Below are 19,091 nucleotides of genomic sequence, written 5' to 3' on the forward strand. Positions count from 1 at the left end.
ACAAAAATATTTTCTTCATAAGCAAACAGGCCATTGCTTTTCATAAGAATCATTTATTGTATATTATTAAAGTGGAAGGTTAATTGGTACAGTACTATGCATAATCTCTTATCCTTGAAAAATTAAACACAAATGGATAAAAATGCAAAGCAGAATGAGCATGTAAAAGACAAAAATAAGCATATTTTATTGAGAATGTTCCCTGTTATATCTATGTACTAATGTTCTTCTCCATTGTTTTAATAAATTTATGGCTTATTCCTCTTCTATGTAATTACTGACTTCTTACAAATGAACATATTTTCCATCAATTAATGTTACAAAGTTTTAGATTTTTCATTCAACTCCACTAGTTGACTGAAATATTCAACTAAACATAGAATTGTTAAGAATCCATTCCATTGTCTCAAAAAATGTTAATACTGTTCTTTTATGAAATTTGCACAATAGGATCTAATCCAAATGTCCCAACTACAAAGTGATGAATTAAAAATGTCAACCCTGATTTGTTTTGTGTTAATCCTCATTAAGCATTACGTTTTTTTATTCACTGCTATCTTATGGAATAAATAATCATTTATAGTTAAGTGTGGTAAACAGTGAAAAAGCTTAAAAAATGTGTACCAGTACTGAACTGTTTTATCACTTTTATATTGGTTATAAATGAGATATTTAAAAATTTAATTATTCCCCATGTTATGAGATATATCAGGAAAAAGATCATCATTCTTCAGAGTAACTATCTAAAAGAAGAATCACTGCTTAAAAAAACAACAAAATGGAAAGCAAGCTTTATTTTGTACCCTTAGGGTAAATTTTAGACCTAATTGGATAAACAGAAAATATTTTAAAAATACATCTATGAACAAATTTCTGTAGATTGCTCCCACCCTAAATCAATAGGGACACACTTAAGAATATTATTGGAATATATCAATATATTTGTCAAAGATTCAAATTTGTTACATTACAGCACACATCCAAAAATGTATGCTACACGAGTCAAAAATTCCCATTGAATATAACAAAATAAAAATCTATGAATAAATATAAGGCATTTTGAAATAATATCTGCAGAAAACCAAAAAGAGGCCAACAAAAACTCCTATGACCTAAATTTTACGTCATAGATTCATATGGTCTTCCAAATAGATTTAGTTGTAGTGCTACACATTAACTATATTCAACTGCTTACCAAAATATCCATTTTCTGGCAGCTAAATGTTACTACTTAAAAAAAAAAGTTAAGTGCCTTTTTTCTTAAATGAGTGAATAAAAATGCAGCAGAAAATTACAGGAGCCCACATATCCTTTTTCTTAAATTTAATTTGTCATATATAAGGTTTTTATATACAATCAGTGTGCATTGTAACAGTTATATTATAAAAGTCAATCAAGTTTATCTAAAATGTTACCTGACTGCATAGCACATTTGACATTATTGCCCACATGAAAAGGGAAAACAAATGGATTTACAATAACTTTTGGCCATTTTGAATTCTGAAAGTGTTCATACACTTACCCCTTTTAAACCAAATGCATCTGAAAATGTTTCCAGAGCATGCAGTTTAGATTTTACATATTATCTCACCATTTTGTTACTACATACACACTACTGACCAAAAAATAAAATAAAAATGTAAAAGGAAAGAAATAACATGTATCTAATAAAATAATCAATATAAAAAGAGGACTAATGGAATTAAGTAGCCCCTTTCCCCATTTTTTACATTCTAAACAATGATTCCATCAAGACAAATCATTAAAAAGTGTTGTTACACTGATTTTTTTAAACAATAAGAAGGCCTGAGTTGGTAGGGAAAGGAACAGTCAAAAAAAGCCTGAGAAAGGGAAGGAAGGAAAGCTCATTTAATCTATTTACAATAATTTACAGTCAATTTTTGTGTATGTAAAAAGGCATAATAATAGATCACAAACAGGAAGTTCCTGGCTATTTTACAGATATAAGTACAGAATTTAAATATTCAAGCTTGTGATGAAAAGCGGCAAGGTGGTCGCAGTGTACAATGTAAACAAGTAGCTTTGGAAAGTGAACAAAATCCTTGAGTGTTTTTTCTTTATTAAGAAAAGAACTCTCTTTCATTCCTTCCTGAAACATGATCACAGGTCAGAGTAAAGTTCATATACAAACATAATTTAAATGGAGGTCAGTCTAAAATCACTGACTTAAAAACAGTTTATCCAGCCTATATGGAAGGGCAGTGTTGAGGTCCCTGTAAGAGTAAACATTTTTCATTTCTTTAAAAAAGAAAAAAAAAAAAGTACTACAATATTTGTAGCACAGTGCAGCATAATCCTTAAATATAAAAATATTTTCTCTTCTGTTGGGATAATAGACCTTGCATCCTGGAAAGAAGTAACAATACTGCTACTGATAGAAGATCTGTTTATATCTTTCAAGTCATGTAAGGCAATTACTGTGTTGGTTTATGATATATGGCTAAAAGAAAAGTCCAGAATGACAAAATATCAGTTTTTGTTATGTTTTCCGATTACTCCAGGTATGCTCAGGTGTACTTTTGTGTTCAATTGAATGTTCAAATGGAGATCTGGAGCCATAAGGAGACCTCTGATCTAGTGGTGATCTAGGCCCACTACTGGAAGCTCTGTGGTCCATTTGCCAATCTGAGTGATACCTATAATCCCTGGAAGATTTATGATGTGTATATTCAGAACTTGACCGATGATCTGAATGTAACCGATGATCTGAATGAGAGCGATGATCTGAATGAGATCTATCTTTTAAACTTCCTTCCAAATTTGACCTGTGATCTCTACTTCTGTGATCATCCAGTTTTCTGTGTTTCTCTCTATCATTATAATATCTAACAAAAGAGAAAACAGAAATATTAAATTAATAATACAAATTAAATGTTTTGAAATGAATAACATCTTATTAAAAATAAAACAAAATACTTTAAAGTATACTTTTAATTGTATAAAAGTTCAGTGTTTCACTATAAAACTTCGTAAGTAAGCTTAAAAATCACTGGAAATAACTGCGCTTTTGAAAAACTATTTGATTCATAAAACTAAAGTGAACCATACAGACCACCTCAGATAGCATCTAATTTCACAAGCCGGTTTTATGTTGTTTGCTACTTTTCATTTTATGCATCTTTTGTATTAATGCATCTTAATTATCTGGAAGCTAGAATTAAGATAACAACAACTATCTAGAATACACTTGAAATCAGAGCCTTTTTATATGAGACTCTAAGCACAAAAAAATAAAAACTTCTAAAATGCAGTCTATGAAATAACTTTTAGAATTTTCACTCGTTTGCTGATGTCTTTTAAAAGCTTTCCTGAGGTTTGATTAATAAATTGAACATTGATGTTTTTTGGTTCATGAAAGGTCCTTATTATAAACTAGAGGACCAGTGGATGAAATTTGTGCATGGGGGGTGGGAAGGTGGGGGTCCCTCAGCCCAGCCTGCACCCTCTCCAATCTGGGACCCCTCGAGAGATGTCTGACTGCTGTTTAGGCCCGATCCCGGTGGGCCTAAACAGGCAGTCAGACATCCCTCTCACAATCCAGGACTGCTGGCTCCCAACTGCTCGCCTGCCTGCCTGCCTGATTGCCCCTAACCGCTTCTGCCTGCCAGCCTGATCACCCCCTAACCACTACCCTGCCAGCCTGATCGACGCCTAACTGCTCCCCTGCCAGATTGGTCAACACCTAACTGCTCCCCTGCCAACCCGATAGTCCCCAACTGCCCTCCCCTGTGGGCCTGGTCGCCCCCAACGTCCCTCCCCTGCCGACCTGCCCCCCCCCCCAACTGCCCTCCCCTGCTGGCCATCTTGTGTCCACATGGGGGCGGCCATCTTGTGTGTTCGAGTGATGGTCAATTTGCATATTACCTTTTTATTAGATAGGATAATATAAATTGTTTCTATAAGCCTATGACATTATAAATATTTACTATAAATATGGTCTTTTCATTTTATGCCCTTTTCTAATTTTAAGAGCTATTCTACAATTATGCATTTATAATGTGACTGTGCTTCTCAGAGAGAAGAAATTATTGCAGTGAGCACAGTTAAAATACAAAGAAAGTCTACTGACTTCTTTCTCATTTTTACTTTTATTCATTTTTATTTTGCTTCTGGTAATGATCATTAACTAGTAAAAATATTCTTTTATTAATAAAGGAACAAAACATATTATGTTGTCACTATATTCAGGTTGTTTAAAGGCTTTAAAAAAAACCCAAAACAATCTATAATAATAAAAGGGTAATATGCTAATTAGACCAAACATCCTTCCGGGTGTTAATTCCAGACGTCCATCCGGATGAAGCCAGAGTGAAGCATCCCGGGTCCCGGGTGCCTGCCGGCGGCGGCCAAAGCAAAGCAGCCTGGGTCCTGGGTGCCTGCCGGGGGCAGCTGGAGCAAAGCCCTGATCCCGGGTACCCGAGGGAAGCTGGTGCTGGCAGCCAGGGGAAGGAAGGCCTACTCTTGCACAAATTTTCATGCATCAGGCCTCTAGTACACAAATAAAACATCCTGATTTCAGGACCATCTCAGATGCTGTGATTAAATTTAACAGCAATAAGGTGTTTTCTTTTTTTTTTTTTTAAAAGTTTGGCCTATGTTGAATTTTTTTTTTTTTAATATATTTTATTGATTTTTTTATAGAGAGGAAGGGAGAGAGATAGATAGTTAGAAACATCGATGGGAGAGAAACATCGACCAGCTGCCTCCTGCACATCTCCTACTGGAGATGTGCCCGCAACCCAGGTACATGCCCTTGACCGGAATCGAACCTGGGACCTTTCAGTCCGCAGGCCGACGCTCTATCCACTGAGCCAAACTGGTTTTGGCAATAAGGTGTTTTCAAATAAAATTTTTCCCATTGAGTTTTAAATAGAGTGTAATAAAGAACTCTATCAAATTTCAGCCATATTCCATCAAGCTTTTATTTTACCTTACTAGAAGCCCGGTGCACAAATTTGTGCAAGAGTGGGGTCCCTAGACCTAGCCAGTGATCAGGGATGATTGGGGCTGTCTCATCCAGTCGTAATCAAGGTTGGGCCAATCAGGGTGTGCTGGGGAGGGGGTAAGGATGGGAGAAGGGACCACGGGAGGTTGGCCAGCTGGCAGGGGAGAGGGACCAGCGGGGGGAGGGACCAGGGAAGGTTGGTTGTGGGAGCGCACTGACCACCAGGGGCAGCTCCTGCGTTGAGCGTCTGCCCCCTGGTGGTCAGTGTGCGCCTGGTTGACCAGTCGTTCCAATCATTCGGTTGTAACGGTCGCTTAGGCTATTATATATATAGACTAGAGGCCCAGTGCACGAATTCATGCACGGGTGGGGTCTGGTCGGCCTGCCCCAATTGGGGCCAATCGGGCCAGGCCGGCTGGGGGGAGAGGCCATGGGTGTTTGGCCGGCCGGCCCTGCCCCCTGGTCAAACTCCCGGTCAAAGGAACAATTTTCATATTAGCCTTTTATTATATAGAATTATATTTTGAAGAGTTTTTAAGCCAATATTCTCCAAAACCAACAATGAATCTTTGACATAATTATAGAACTCCCTATGCTTTCTTTTTTTAAAAAATTTTTTTCATTATTGATTAAGGTATTACATATGTGTCCCTATCCCCCCACTCATGCCCTCAGACCCTTGGTGTCTGTGTCCACTTGTTAGGCTTATATGCATGCATACAAGTCCTATGGTTGATCTCTCCCCCTTATCCTCCCTCTCCCCCTCCCCTACCTTCCCTCTGAGGTTTGACGGTCTGATTGATGCTTCTCTGTCTCTGGATTTGTTTTTGTTCATCAGTTCCTCCCTATACTTTCATTTTTTATTAAACTTTGATCTTAAATTTATAATTAAAAAAAAATTTATAGAAAAATCCAGTTCTTAATATTAACAAAAAGTACTAGAATTCATATTTTTCTTATTTATAAATAAGCACCTTTATTTCACATAAGGCTTGTTTGATTACTTGATGTTTGAAGTGATAAAAAGGTCAAATATAATAAAATAAAAAACAGAAAGACAGGAATAAGCAAACTTTAAGAACTGACTGTCAGGTTTACCTGCTGTCTTGCTTGTAGTGATCCCAATCACGATGATCTTTTCCATTACTAAAAGAAGAATAGGGCCTTTTCCTAGAGTCGCTCTTTTTGTAAGAATCTCCCTGATGTCGGTCTTTATGATGATCATGATACTGAGATAAGTGTCTATCAGAAGAGTAACTGTCTCTGCTGCTATCATCATGATTTGTATTCTCTTTTAATCTTTCCACATCTGTTAAATTAAAAAATTCAACTTTTGTTAATGACTTTAACTTTGCTGCTACATTGTAAGAACTCCTGTCTTAACTCCAACTAAACAAAATCAGTTCCCAAATACAGGTAGTTAAAGCATTTAGAAATGGTCTATTAAAGCAGTACTAAGAGTTACAAAAGGGGTCACTTTATTCCAAAATGTGAAAAATCACAACTGAAATATATAAGGCCCATTTCCTTCTGAGACAGACTATACTTTTGTGATTCTTGTGCATAAAAAATGCATTACTACATTCTAAATTAATAATTAATTATCATTTTAATAATTTATCGTATTTTAACAATTACCTACAATTTCTATAAACTGGTAAAAGGTGACTTATGGAAAGGTTAATAATAAGCAAAAAAAGGATAATTAAGATAATAGATTCAATATAATAATGTGGTTATGTATTATCTAAAACAAACCCCAAAAAGGAAAAGAATTTTTAAATGTACTTTTTAAAATAATTAGTAAGACTGACTTACCTGGATTTCTAATCACTTGAACATTCACGTTGATGTTCTGGTCATTATTTTGCTAAAATAAATGCACATATGTAAGAATCTTTTAAGCGGTATAATAAACCATTACAAAAAAGGGGTGGGGACCCTAAAAAGAAAACCTCGAGGCTGAAAGAAGCCCTTACATAAGATACTAGAATGTATATATGTAGCATTTGCAGGTACCTTTTTAAAAAAATCATATACTATTTGTCACATGACATTAAAAAATTTGACTTTGAAATAAATTTAGACTTAACAGAAAAGCTGCAAAAATAATACCGAAGAGTTCCCATAGGTCTTTCTTACAGCTGCTCCTGATGTTAGTATCTTGTATAACCATGGCATAATGATCAAAACTAAGTAGTTAACATTGATACAACACTATTAACTGAACTACATACTTCATTCAAATTTTACATTTTTCCACTAAGATCTTTTTTCCACTCCAGAATCCAATCTGGAACTTCATATGACACTTAGATTTTATGTCTAACTTAGTTTCCTTCAATGTGGGACAGCTCCGTAGTTTTTTCTTGTCTTCCATGATCTTGACACTTTTAAAGAGTACTATAGAGTTACTGTGTGGAATATCTCTTACTTGCCATTTGTCTGGAATTTTCTTATGATTAGATTGAGGTTATGCAAACCACAGAAGTGATGTACCTTTCTCAGTGCATCATATCAGGTGGTTCATGATGTCAATATGTCTTATTTCACTGGTGATTTTAATCACTTATTTACAGTGGTGTCAGGCAGGTTTCTTTTCTAAATGTTATTGTTTCTCTTTGTAATTAATAAACATCTTAGAGGAGATACTTTTAGACAATGCTAATATCTCATTTCTTGTTCACTAATTTTAGCTTCCTTCAGAAGCTCTTACCTGCAAAAGTTCTTAATGTAGTACTCTAGTGGTAATATTCTATTTTGTTCATTCCTTCTACATTTATTAACTGAATTCTTCTTTAAGGAAGAATGTCTCAGTTTTGGTAACATAAATAAGGAAAAAAAATGATGCATTACTTTACCTGAGATTCCTGCCGTTTTTTAATAGCATGCTTATATAACTTATGTAATTTTCTTGCATCAAACTCAGTAAACTTAGATACAAAAATCCACAGGTTTCTAGAAGAAAAAAAGGCAAATTAGTCTGGTGAAAAATATTTAGCTTTTTCATAATCCCCGAAACACCCAAACACACATACTTTGCCCTTTATGTAATAAAGCCTAAGGAGATTATTTCTAGTGTTTTTTAAAACTTCATATATGGATAAAACTCTAAATGAACCTAAACATTAAGTTTGATTTCTCTTCCAAATCCCTTCATTTTATAATTTTTGGAATGAAAAGTACTAATCAATCCTAATTTGAAACCAGAGATGCAAATTTACAAATCAGGAAAGGACTCATAATGTGATTCAGATTACTTATAAAAGGAACAAGCTATGTTCCTAGTCTGAACAATTATACCATCAGATAATATCACTTGTGAAAAAAGGGCCCTAAGTAATACTTTAGAAGACAACTGTCATTTTATAATTGTAATGTAATGGTCATGAGAATAACATGACCGGACACTACATACTATGGACAACATGGAGTCTTTAGACCTCTCTTGCCATCCCAAGGCAAGAATTAGTAACTGATCATAGTATTTCATAATAAATTCAGATGCAGCCTACTAATACTTCTTAACACAGCTTCCTAAACAGTCATTCATAATCAGTGACACTTGAGTCTATCTGTTACCACTGAAATAGTAATGGTTTTAAAAATTCACAATTTTTTTCTTAAATATTTTTCAGTAGGTATTATAAAGTATGACTTGAAACTTGCTTATATAAACAGGGTAAAGAAATTACTAATTAGTCAATGATAGAGCTTTGCATATTAGCCAACATCAACATCTTTAATGAGTCAATCAATCAATTTTAAGAAAAAAAAACATATATATAAAATCCTCTGTATGAATAATGACTTCCCAAAAGAAAGCCATCTTCCAATGACACTGGTTGCAGGAAGATGGTCGTAGAAAGCAAAAATTCTTAGCTGGAAAATAACTTTTCATTCTATCTTATGAGAGAAAGTATGTGAAAGCACTTAACTTGGGGATTTATAAATGGCTGACACATTTTTCAAATATCAAGCACTTATTGCTTATCATTACAAAGCAGACATTAAGTTATAAAGCCTTGCATGGGATACTATTGGTAACAGGTATATTAAAGTGTTCTTATATTTTCATAGCTCTTTCCTATTATTTAATTCCACAAATAACCTTTAAATAGGCATAATAAAAATAGCAGCCAATTTTAAAAATAAACAAGCAAATTAGGTAATGAGGCTAAGTGACTCATATAGCTAAGTAAGGCTAGAAGACAGGGCTCCTAATTTGCTTTCCACTAAAATAAGTAATTCTCAGCCTTGTGATTTTGGGCATTGATATGTAAGAATAGCTGCTGGCTAGTAAACTACTAAGAAATTGCTATGTGTTAGTAAATTTTGGAATATATAAGTCTGTGAGTTATAAATTAACTGCAGTATTATCCAAGCACATGTGCATAAAGAGATGGGTGTCTGGTGATTTTTCTAGATGAATTCTTATCAGTGTTAAGTCAACTGTGGCTTTCTGTGTTTTATTAAATAACCATTAAATTTTATTAAGTTACTATTAAATTTTATTGAATTACCATTAGTATTATCAATTTAGTTTGTGAAGGTTGTTTGCTTAACTGCAACATATAACGATACTTATTTTTCATCAATATTTTGGCCTATAATTTTACAAAAATAAGACTGTAAAAAAGCATTGCAATTTAAAGAGCCGTCACTATGTCTTCATAGTTAATGGGCACACATATACATAATACTCTCAAAATCTGCTCCTATAGTGAGCGATATCTTATAGCCTATAAAATCGGGATATTGAAATAAATTGCAGCATATTAAAGTATCAAGACTAACATTATCAGGCTATTTTAAACTAATGGGACACTTTCAAACTACATATGCATAAATTATTTTGTTTCTTAATTTTTTTCAACCTCATGAAAATTTTCAAACATACATTAAAGATGAAAGAATTTTACAACAATCACCCACATACTTACTACCTATATTCTATTATTAATATTTTACTATGCTTGCTCTATGATGTATCATTTCAAATACACCCATCTCTCCGTCAATCATTATAATTTTTGTTTGCATTTCAAAGACAAATGGAGGTGTTGGTATTTCTCACCCTAAATACTTCAGTATGCATAACATTAACTACTGAATACCTGCTTATTTTCTTTTAAAAATAAAATGTACATAGAATAAGATGCACAATTTTTTAAGTTTACACTTGCTGAGTTTTACAAATTAATATACTTTATAACCCCTAAACATATTTAAAAAGTTCTGTTTTGCCTTTTCACAATGCCTAAGTTCTTTTACCAACAGAGAGTTTTAATAGACAATGGGGTAGGTCAGAAATGGTCCAAAAATTGAGAAGCATTCCCTAGACCAGTGGTCGGCAAACTGCAGCTCGCGAGCCACATGTGGCTCTTTGGCCCCTTGAGTGTGGCTCTTGCACAAAATACCACGTGCGGACGCGCATGTACAGTGCGACTGAAACTTCGTGGCCCATGCGCAGAAGTCGGTATTTTGTGGAAGAGCCACACTCAAGGGGCCAAAGAGCCGCAGTTTGCCAACCACTGCCCTAGACGTGTGGTCGCCAACCGGTGGAGGTCTGAAAGGTTGGCGACCGCTGCCTAGACTACATTTCCCCATGTAATCGATTATCAGTGAAGTCAAGGAAGGTTAAGAACTAAGTGGAAGAAAAACAAAAAGGTAAGTTGCTCAGCTGGGTAAAAAGAAGAATCAAACCTTTGAAGGTCAAGACAAACAAAGAAGTCAGTCTCCTGGCTACTAGTCTCTTTTGCTTTAGAGATTTTCTCTCCCTGCCCCCATTTGTGTTTATAAACTAAATCTGAAATAGCATATATGTATTAGTCACTATATAATTTCAACAAGATATTTATTACTATCTTTCTAGCAAGTAAAATAGATTTTCTCCCTCTCTACAACCTCAAAACTCTGAACTCTAATTATAAGGTTTCAAAATATAGCACACTGAAATATTTCCAGATGGAAACCAAGCTCCTTTACACTAAAAAGTACGAAAGATGTTTAGTATAATCCTTTAAATTAACGAAATTTAGCTGTAAGAATAATTCACTCCATTTCCTTTATTTTCCCAATTTTACAACAGCTAAGTGACAATCAAGAACATGTTTGAGAGCCAACGACAGAAAATTTAACTTTGGATCTTCAATGTAAAAAGACAGATTCCCATGAAAGCCTAAAATATATAATTGAACTTGACTGTATTCTTGATCTATGGCTCTGAGCTTGGGAATCGTCAGATGAATTGAAAAGGATGAAATAATTGTTTTATGGTATTTGAAGAAATAGTTAATGCTCCAGTCAGTATATATAGTTCAACCAAAAATAAAAGATTAAGCTAGAATATATGAACATAGCAGTTTAGAATTATTGTCTCCCATTCCTCACAATTTATTTTATTATCTATGCTAATAAATGAGAAAGATGCAAATTGACCGTACCTTCACAAGGACCACCAGCCAATCAGGAGTATGCAAATTAACCCAACAAAGATGGCGGGTTAATTTGCATATGCAGGCACCGAGCGACCGGGGGCCTTCCGCGACGTCCCAGCCGCTCCGGGAGTCTGGGCAGCGTGGGAAGGCGGAAAGGCGGCTCCGGGCTGGAGTGAAGGCGGTGCCGGCAGCCAGGGGAAGCAAGGCCCATTCTTGCACGAATCTTCGTGCATTGGGCCTCCAGTTATTCAATAAGTGGAAAATATGTAACGCCTTACAATTTATAAACAGCTTCATACCTGGCCAGTGTGGCTATGAGGTTGCGGTTCAATTCCCAGTCAGGGTACATGCCTGGGTTGCAGGCTCAATCTGCAGTAGCGGGCATGCAGGAGGCAGCCGATTGATGATTCTTTCTCATCATTGATGTTTCTATCTCTCCCTCTCTGAAGTCAATACAAATATATTTTAAAAAAAGAGCCTCAAATACAGCGCTGGCCAGCTCTGCTTAGTGGTTAACAGCGTTGGCCCACGGTCTGAAGGGTCAGGTTTGATTCAGGTCAAGGGAACATACCTTGGTTGCAGGTTCCCCAATTCTGGTAGGGGTGCCTGTGGAAGGCAACCAATCGATGTATGTGTGTCTCTCACCCCCCCCTCGTCTCTCCTTCCCACTTTCCCTAGAAATCAATGGGAAAAATATCCTAGGGTGAGGATTTAAAAAAAAAGCTTCAAATACAGATGTTATCATTTCACCAGTGATAATATAATACCTGGGGGCTCTGAAATATTGTTAAGGTCATAAAGCCCCAAATTAGCCAAGAGGGGGACTGAGCAGATCTTCTGCTGCCAACTCTAGTGACTACTCCATGTCATTACAGGCACAACTTAAGGATATTATTATTGCCCATACATGGCTTTAGTTTCTTTAGACGTGACAGCAAAATTTACATGATCAATTTCCTATCTCCTCTCCCTAAAATGGGTCCTGGTTGAATTTAAGGATAAAAGGAACAAGTGTAGATTTTTTTTTATTTTAGCGTAATCACAATAACTCCTCCAGAAATATATTACCGTTTTTTTTGTTTTGATGTATAGCTGTATTGCTATCAGGGACTTTTTTGTATTTATTTTATGTTTTTCCCAAGTTGTTAGTAGTTTGATTTAACACTGATCTGGATCTGGTAATCATTACGTGATTTGTATAATAATATAGCAGTTCAGTTTTACAATTTTAAGATCAACTGTGTTGCTACTGCTTCTAAAATAAAGGAGAATTCTCCATTTTACATTGCTTGAGGATATTAATTTTTACAAGGTGTTATACTCATAACCCAAAGACAAATTGCTAAGTATACTTAAATAATAAGAAATCTGTTTGGCACACCAATTTCTAAAGATACTACTGAGAATAATCTGGTGAATTGTGAAGATTTTTAAGAAATACCAAGTATGATTATCATGATGCATAATTAATTGATCACTCACGAATAAAAAAGCTTTAAAGGGAAAATAGTAAAAATAATCATCCTCAAGTTACCTCTCTAAACATTAGTTACTAAATTTCAAAAATAGAAAAATAAATTGAAATATAAGAGACAGATTATTACATACCCACAAATATAACACTTCCTAAAAAGTACATTACTTACTTTCTCCACTGCTTGATTTGTTCAGGATTTGTATATTCTTTCAGACATTCCGTGATATGGTCACCAATTTTTATTAAACACTGTCTAGTATGCTCTAGTTGTTCTCTTTCTGAAAGGCCTTTCTCAGGCCTATCAAGTTGTTTCAAAGCTGCTTTGACAGGCCTCATTCTTTCTTTACACTTTTAAAGTGGAAAATAAAAACACAAATACATGTATTAAACATAAATTCAACAAAGATCTTCTTTCAATGATATTTACATGAGTAAATATAGCACTGTTTAATGCTAAAGTAACCATTAAATATCACCTCACAGCTCTTAAATGCCAGGGATTTCCCACCTCAGATTCTTTGGAAAGCAAGGCTTTCATTATCAGTCTTTGTGTGAGTAATAACTTTGTATTTTACTTATCTTTGTAAAAATGGTACTTTTTACACTGGAGCAAACCATTCTAAGCAGGCTTAAACACGGAATGATGAAAAGCATGGTAGCATATAAAACCAATGTATTTTAGACCAGTGTTACTCCAAGTGTAGTCTATGAACCTGCACTTGGTTCCAGGGCATAGGCACAGAAATTTTAGAAACCTTTATATCAGTGGTTCTCAACCTTCTGGCCCTTTAAATGCAGTTCCTCATGTTGTGACCCAACCATAAAATTATTTTCGTTGCTACTTCATAACTGTAATGTTGCTACTGTTATGAATCGCAATGTAAATATCTGATATGCAGGATGGTCTTAGGCAACCCCTGTGAAAGGGTCGTTTGACCGCCAAAGGGGTCGCGACCCACAGGTTGAGAACCGCTTCTTTATATCAATTTGACAGGGCAATTTTTGCCTACTGAACCTAGTAATAAAACATTAGGGCTTGTATTTTGTATATTTTTTTAAATGTTCACTTTTTGTTTTTATTATACTTCCTAAAATGCTAAAAAAGAAGCTACTCCTTCACTATAGATAAGAAGCAGTATCATATAGGTTACAGGTTCAGAAATTAAATGGTTTAAATTCTACAAATTCTATCCTTGGAGAAAAGAAGTTCATTCTAAGTAGTCCTTAAATGCCTCTCCTTCGAGTTCTTCATTTATTAAAGTTCTTCCAAATTGAATCTAAATTTAAATTACCTTTCAAATATATTGTTTTTACAAGCTGAGTTGCAGTAGCAACAAATTCAAAGACATTTTTAAATTAAAAGCAGCAAAGAATAAAACTGCAATTTAAATGTTATATGGATTATTACTAATAACAGCCTACTAGAGCAGTCGCCAACCTTTTGGACCTCACAGACCACTAGTGGTCCACGGACCACCATTTGGTGACTGCTGGTATACTACTTACAATGCTGAATGTCTTCTGATCCAGTTCTTCGGATTCTTCGGATATGGGAACTGGTTCACCACTTGCAGTAATATGAACTAGAGGATCAGACACTGAAGATTTCTTGGATCTTTCCTTGCTATCAGATTTTGATTCGCTCAACTAAAGAAAAAGCAAAAATAAAAACCCAACAATAACAAAGGTAAAATGATCAACACTTCCAAAAACAACTGTTTATTCACTTTTAATATCCCTATCTATTTTATCTTTCCCCAATTTTATTTGGAGAAAACAAAAATAAATAAATGAATAAATAAGGTTACTCTGTAATGTTACCCTATAGGTAAGGAATTTTAAAAAGGATTCAAACCTATTTTTCTCTTCTACAAGATACCCACATGAATTGAACTCGGTTATTGAGACTAACGTAGGGTGATAGGCAATTTATGCTCCTAAAATATAAATAAGCTGATTGTGTAACTTTCTAAATTTTACATTATGATTTGCATACCTTTTCTTCCTTTATGTCTTTTTCTTTCTGCATAGCTTCTATAGCTTCTTTTACTTTCTTTTCTCTCTTTTCTTTAAAATCTTTTTGCTTTATATCTTTCTTATTCTCTTTTTCTTCTATCTCCCTTTTAAGTTCTCTTTTATTTTCCTTTTCTTTTGATTCCCTCTTTTCTTCTGGTTCCTCCTTTATAAAAACATCTGGCTCAGGTTTTTCTTCACTGTCTCTTTCTGTTTTAATTTTTTTATTTGGATGTTTCAAAGAAGTGACCTTATCCTAGAAAGTGCAAGTATGGCCAATGTATTACTAACCAAATCTTGACAAAGATTAAATTTCTTTTCTTTGCATGACTAGGATTGCATGTATGCAGATTCTGAAAAATAATCCAGAATCCTATTAATAATGACACATGCAATATTTACCTTCCTGTAAAAACTAATGTAAGCCAGTCCCATTCAAAATTCATAACAAAATTAAAGGAGACAGAACCTCACTCAAATAGTAATGTTTGAAAAGGAAGGATCTTCGCTCTATCTCTCTAATGATATATGATATTCTATTGGATGGGTGAAATACTGTTCTGTAAATGAGACTGCATAATAAGCTATTTTTTAAAGAAAATTTCAGCACTAAAAAATAAAATTTCAGGTCTTAGTTCAAATTTTAAATGTAAAACATACCAAAACATGCCATGTTCCTTTCTATTTAACGGTTGCTTTTCTAAAACACATTCTTACCTTATCATCTTCATCGGATTTTTCTGAGAGCAGAGGAGAAGAATCACTCTTTACTTCCTCTTTCACCTTTATAGACTTCATGGATTTATTCTTCTTAGCTCTTGCTTTTCTCCTCTTTGAACCTCCCTAAAAATAATTATTTTTATTCTAACCAATTCCACAGATTCCATTTATAAAAAAAGCTTCTTAAATACTGAATCAAAAAGGCTTAAGAAACGAATAGTTTTACTCAATCTTTAACCTGTTGGTAAAAAGCTATACACCAAGCTTAGAAAGTCAACAAATGTCATATAACTTAATAAAAATGAAGTAGAGAGAAACAGAAGGAGGGTTTTTCCCATCCTAAGTTATTATCTTCAACTAAATTCAATGCTACCAGAGTAGCATTAGAAATTATTTTTAATGGTACTTATGTAATTATGACATTGTGGTCATAAGTAATGTTTAAAGATTTCTATAGTTCCAATCACCTCTTCTAGTGTCTTCTTCCTACTTTTTTGGAGGCCCTCATAAATAAGCTCAGTGATCTTTAATGCTACTCCTCAAGCTTTCCAATGTCTCCAAATAACACAGTAATGGAGGCCTAACCTTTCAAAAAGAACTCCATTCTAAACAAGTTGCCCCCACTCCCTCTCTAAATACTAAAGAAAAAATGTGATCTCACTTCTGAAAGACATGACTCATTAGTGTTAACATGAATGCTGAGATAATTTAAGGCAAAATATTACCATATTCAAGTGACACTACTAAATTATGGGAAACTATACTTGTAAGTTCATATTAACCACAGATGTCTGTCTAGGGCAGCGGTTTTCAGCCGGTGTACAGTGGCATACTGGTGTGCTGCAAGAGACACACTGGTATGCTACAAGAATTTTTAAAATATGCAATACTGGACTATGTAGTCATGGGCACTTAACTCTTTTTCCTTAGATTGTCAGATATAAAAATGACAACAGCCAGCACAACAATAGCTGTCTGGTGTGAATGAATAAAAATTATACCTAATTTTTTGTCAGATCAGCACAAAGTATATTTTTTAGCAATCCTATATAATAAAAGGCTAATGTGCAAATAGAACAGCGGAACAACCAGAACAACCGTTCACTATGATGTGTGCTGACCACCAGGGAGTGTGCATGGAACATGGCGGGTGTCAGCCGGTGGGATGGTGGAGCAGGTGAGTGGCAGTGCCAGACCAAAGCAGGGCACTGGTCGCTGACATCAGGGCGAACCACGGGTGGTTACTGAAAATTCTTTGCTCCCATGCGCCACAGTCCCACCCGGTGCTTGCACCTGCTGCCAGTACCAGAGCTGCCACTCACACCCACTGCCGGCCCCAATCGCCCCTCAGGGCTTATCCACCTCCCCCTGCTCCTGAGGGGAGATTGGGGCCGGCAGCCGCCTCTCAAATCCGCTGCCAGCAATGGCCCCACTCGCACCCGATGCCAGTGCTGATGCTGTCGCTCACACCCACTGCCAGCGCCAGCGCCAACCCCACTCACACCGACTGCTGGCCTTGATCACCCGAGGGCTTCTCCACTTCCCCCTGCTCCTGAGGGGCAATCAGGGCAGCAGCTACCGCTCACACCTGCTGATGGCACCAGCCCCACTTGCACCCACTGCTGGCGCCAGCTCCAATTGCTCCGTGCCTTCAGAGGGTGCAAGTGGGGCTGGCACTGTCAGCGTGTGGGAGTGGCAGGAGCAGGGCTGCCGGGAGACAGGGGACTGAGGGCCGCAGTGGGAGGGGCCCGGCGGGAGCATGGAGGATGGGCCGACACCCACCCCTGTGCCTATCATAGCCTCACGGCCCACAGTTCCTTTCAAGGTGCACGAATTTGTGCACTGGGCCCCTAGTTAGTTTATGTTTGTTATGAGATGAAAAGGGTTGAAAATTGCTAGTCTAAGGCAACCAGTAAGCTAGACTTGTCTTAAAAGTAAACTGCTCTTTAGCATCTGAATTTTAACTTACTGCACCAGAAAGTCTTTGAGCTTCTTTTTTGGCAAGATCTCTACTAAGTAATTTGATGAGGTAGTCTGCCCGAGTCTGCAACTGTTTTGCTTGTGGTTTTTTATCAGGGTCATCTGGAAGAATCTGAAAAGTAATTAATTTTTTCAGTTTGCTTTTAATAAGATGAAAAAATTTAAAGCTATAAAGTGCTTATTCATTTTTTTAAATATATACAATTCTCTAACAAATTATAATTCTTTCAATATTTAGGAATAAACTTAGAATGAAAAATACATTTTTTAATATCTATAACACACTAAAGATTAGTTTTCCTGGTAAAGAATTTTAAATAAATACACAATGGGAGAAAAAAATCCCTCTTCAAAATGAGAATACACAGTGTGAGGTTAAAAAATTCTTTCAAATATACAACAGTGTATTTAGCATCCAGTGTTATTAAACACTAGAGGTCCGGTGCACGAAAATTTGTGCACTGGGGGGGGTTGTCCCCCTCAAACTGGCCTGCTCCCTCTCACAGTCTGGGAGCCCTCAGGGGATGTCCCCTGTGGGAGAAAACCGGCAGATCAGGGGAAGGCGACACACCCATCACACCTCTGCTGCAGCCACTGCCAGCTGCCGGGGCTGCCTGAGCCTTGGGCCGGCCCTGGTAGCGGCAGCCGCCATCCGCGGCTTGCCTAAGCCTCAGGCAGCTGCTGCAGCTTTGTCTGGAAGACGTCTGCCCTAATTAGCATATTACCCTTTTATTAGTATACATTATGGTATTCTTAGATTTCCTTTCTTTCTCATTATAATATATGATCTATAAAGTACACAAAACTTCCTAGAATACAAGGTATCATCTATCCAGAAGATGACCCACAACAGGCACTGTGAGGAAACTTTTACAGTAGGATTCTAGTTTTGCTTCAAAGCAGCAAATGACAAATTTCTAGTATTTCAAGATTCCCATTTGTCTGAAGAAGTAAAATATAAAAAGGGAACTTAAGTGATAAGAATAAGGCAATGCTTTTAGTGGTTTCCATTCTAAGCAAATAAATTATTTCATTAATGTGGTAATATCAAATCATCAAAAATCCTAAACATGGTTTGACAATACAAAAATATAAAAGATTTCAGAATCTTTTTTTGCCCATGAATAATCTAGTTAATCATGGAATGAAAGATTTACTTTTAACCTAAAGAAAAATGTCCTAACAAAAATATAATTTGAGGTAAAGCAAAATCTTGGAGAATATTTAAATTCATGAAATCCCTTCAGGAAAACCAGATTTCAAAGAAGCCAAGGTCACACAACTATCTAGAGCAGTGGTTCTCAACCTTCTGGCCCTTTAAATACAGTTCCTCATGTTGTGACCCAACCATAAAATTATTTTCATTGCTACTTCATAACTGTAATGTTGCTACTGTTATGAATCGTAATGTAAATATCTGATATGCAGGATGGTCTTAGGCCACCCCTGTGAAAGAGTTGTTCGACTGCCAAACGGGTCGCGACCCACAGGTTGA

General features: G+C 35.9%; 1 protein-coding gene across 2 annotated transcripts in view; it reads right to left on the bottom strand.

Annotated features, from left to right (window-relative positions):
- Positions 1-775: 775 nt before the first annotated feature.
- Positions 776-19,091, bottom strand: part of CHD1 (chromodomain helicase DNA binding protein 1) — a 77,413-nt gene continuing 59,097 nt past the window's right edge. The window contains exons 29-37 of one of the 2 annotated variants that reach the window (XM_070412380.1): positions 17,586-17,708; positions 15,614-15,739; positions 14,880-15,152; positions 14,390-14,530; positions 13,053-13,231; positions 7,828-7,924; positions 6,785-6,836; positions 6,065-6,275; positions 776-2,846 (exon numbers count right to left, since the gene is read on the bottom strand). In XM_070412380.1, the coding sequence (XP_070268481.1) occupies positions 2,501-2,846; positions 6,065-6,275; positions 6,785-6,836; positions 7,828-7,924; positions 13,053-13,231; positions 14,390-14,530; positions 14,880-15,152; positions 15,614-15,739; positions 17,586-17,708 (1,548 nt within the window). In that variant the 3' untranslated portion in view covers positions 776-2,500. The remainder of the gene's footprint in view (positions 2,847-6,064; positions 6,276-6,784; positions 6,837-7,827; positions 7,925-13,052; positions 13,232-14,389; positions 14,531-14,879; positions 15,153-15,613; positions 15,740-17,585; positions 17,709-19,091) is intronic. The other variant, XM_070412381.1, reaches the window with a different exon arrangement.

This window comes from Myotis yumanensis, unplaced genomic scaffold (assembly GCF_028538775.1).
Source record: "Myotis yumanensis isolate MYYU_CA2020_CCGP unplaced genomic scaffold, mMyoYum1.0.hap1 SCAF_4, whole genome shotgun sequence".
NCBI classification, from domain to species: domain Eukaryota; kingdom Metazoa; phylum Chordata; class Mammalia; order Chiroptera; family Vespertilionidae; genus Myotis; species Myotis yumanensis.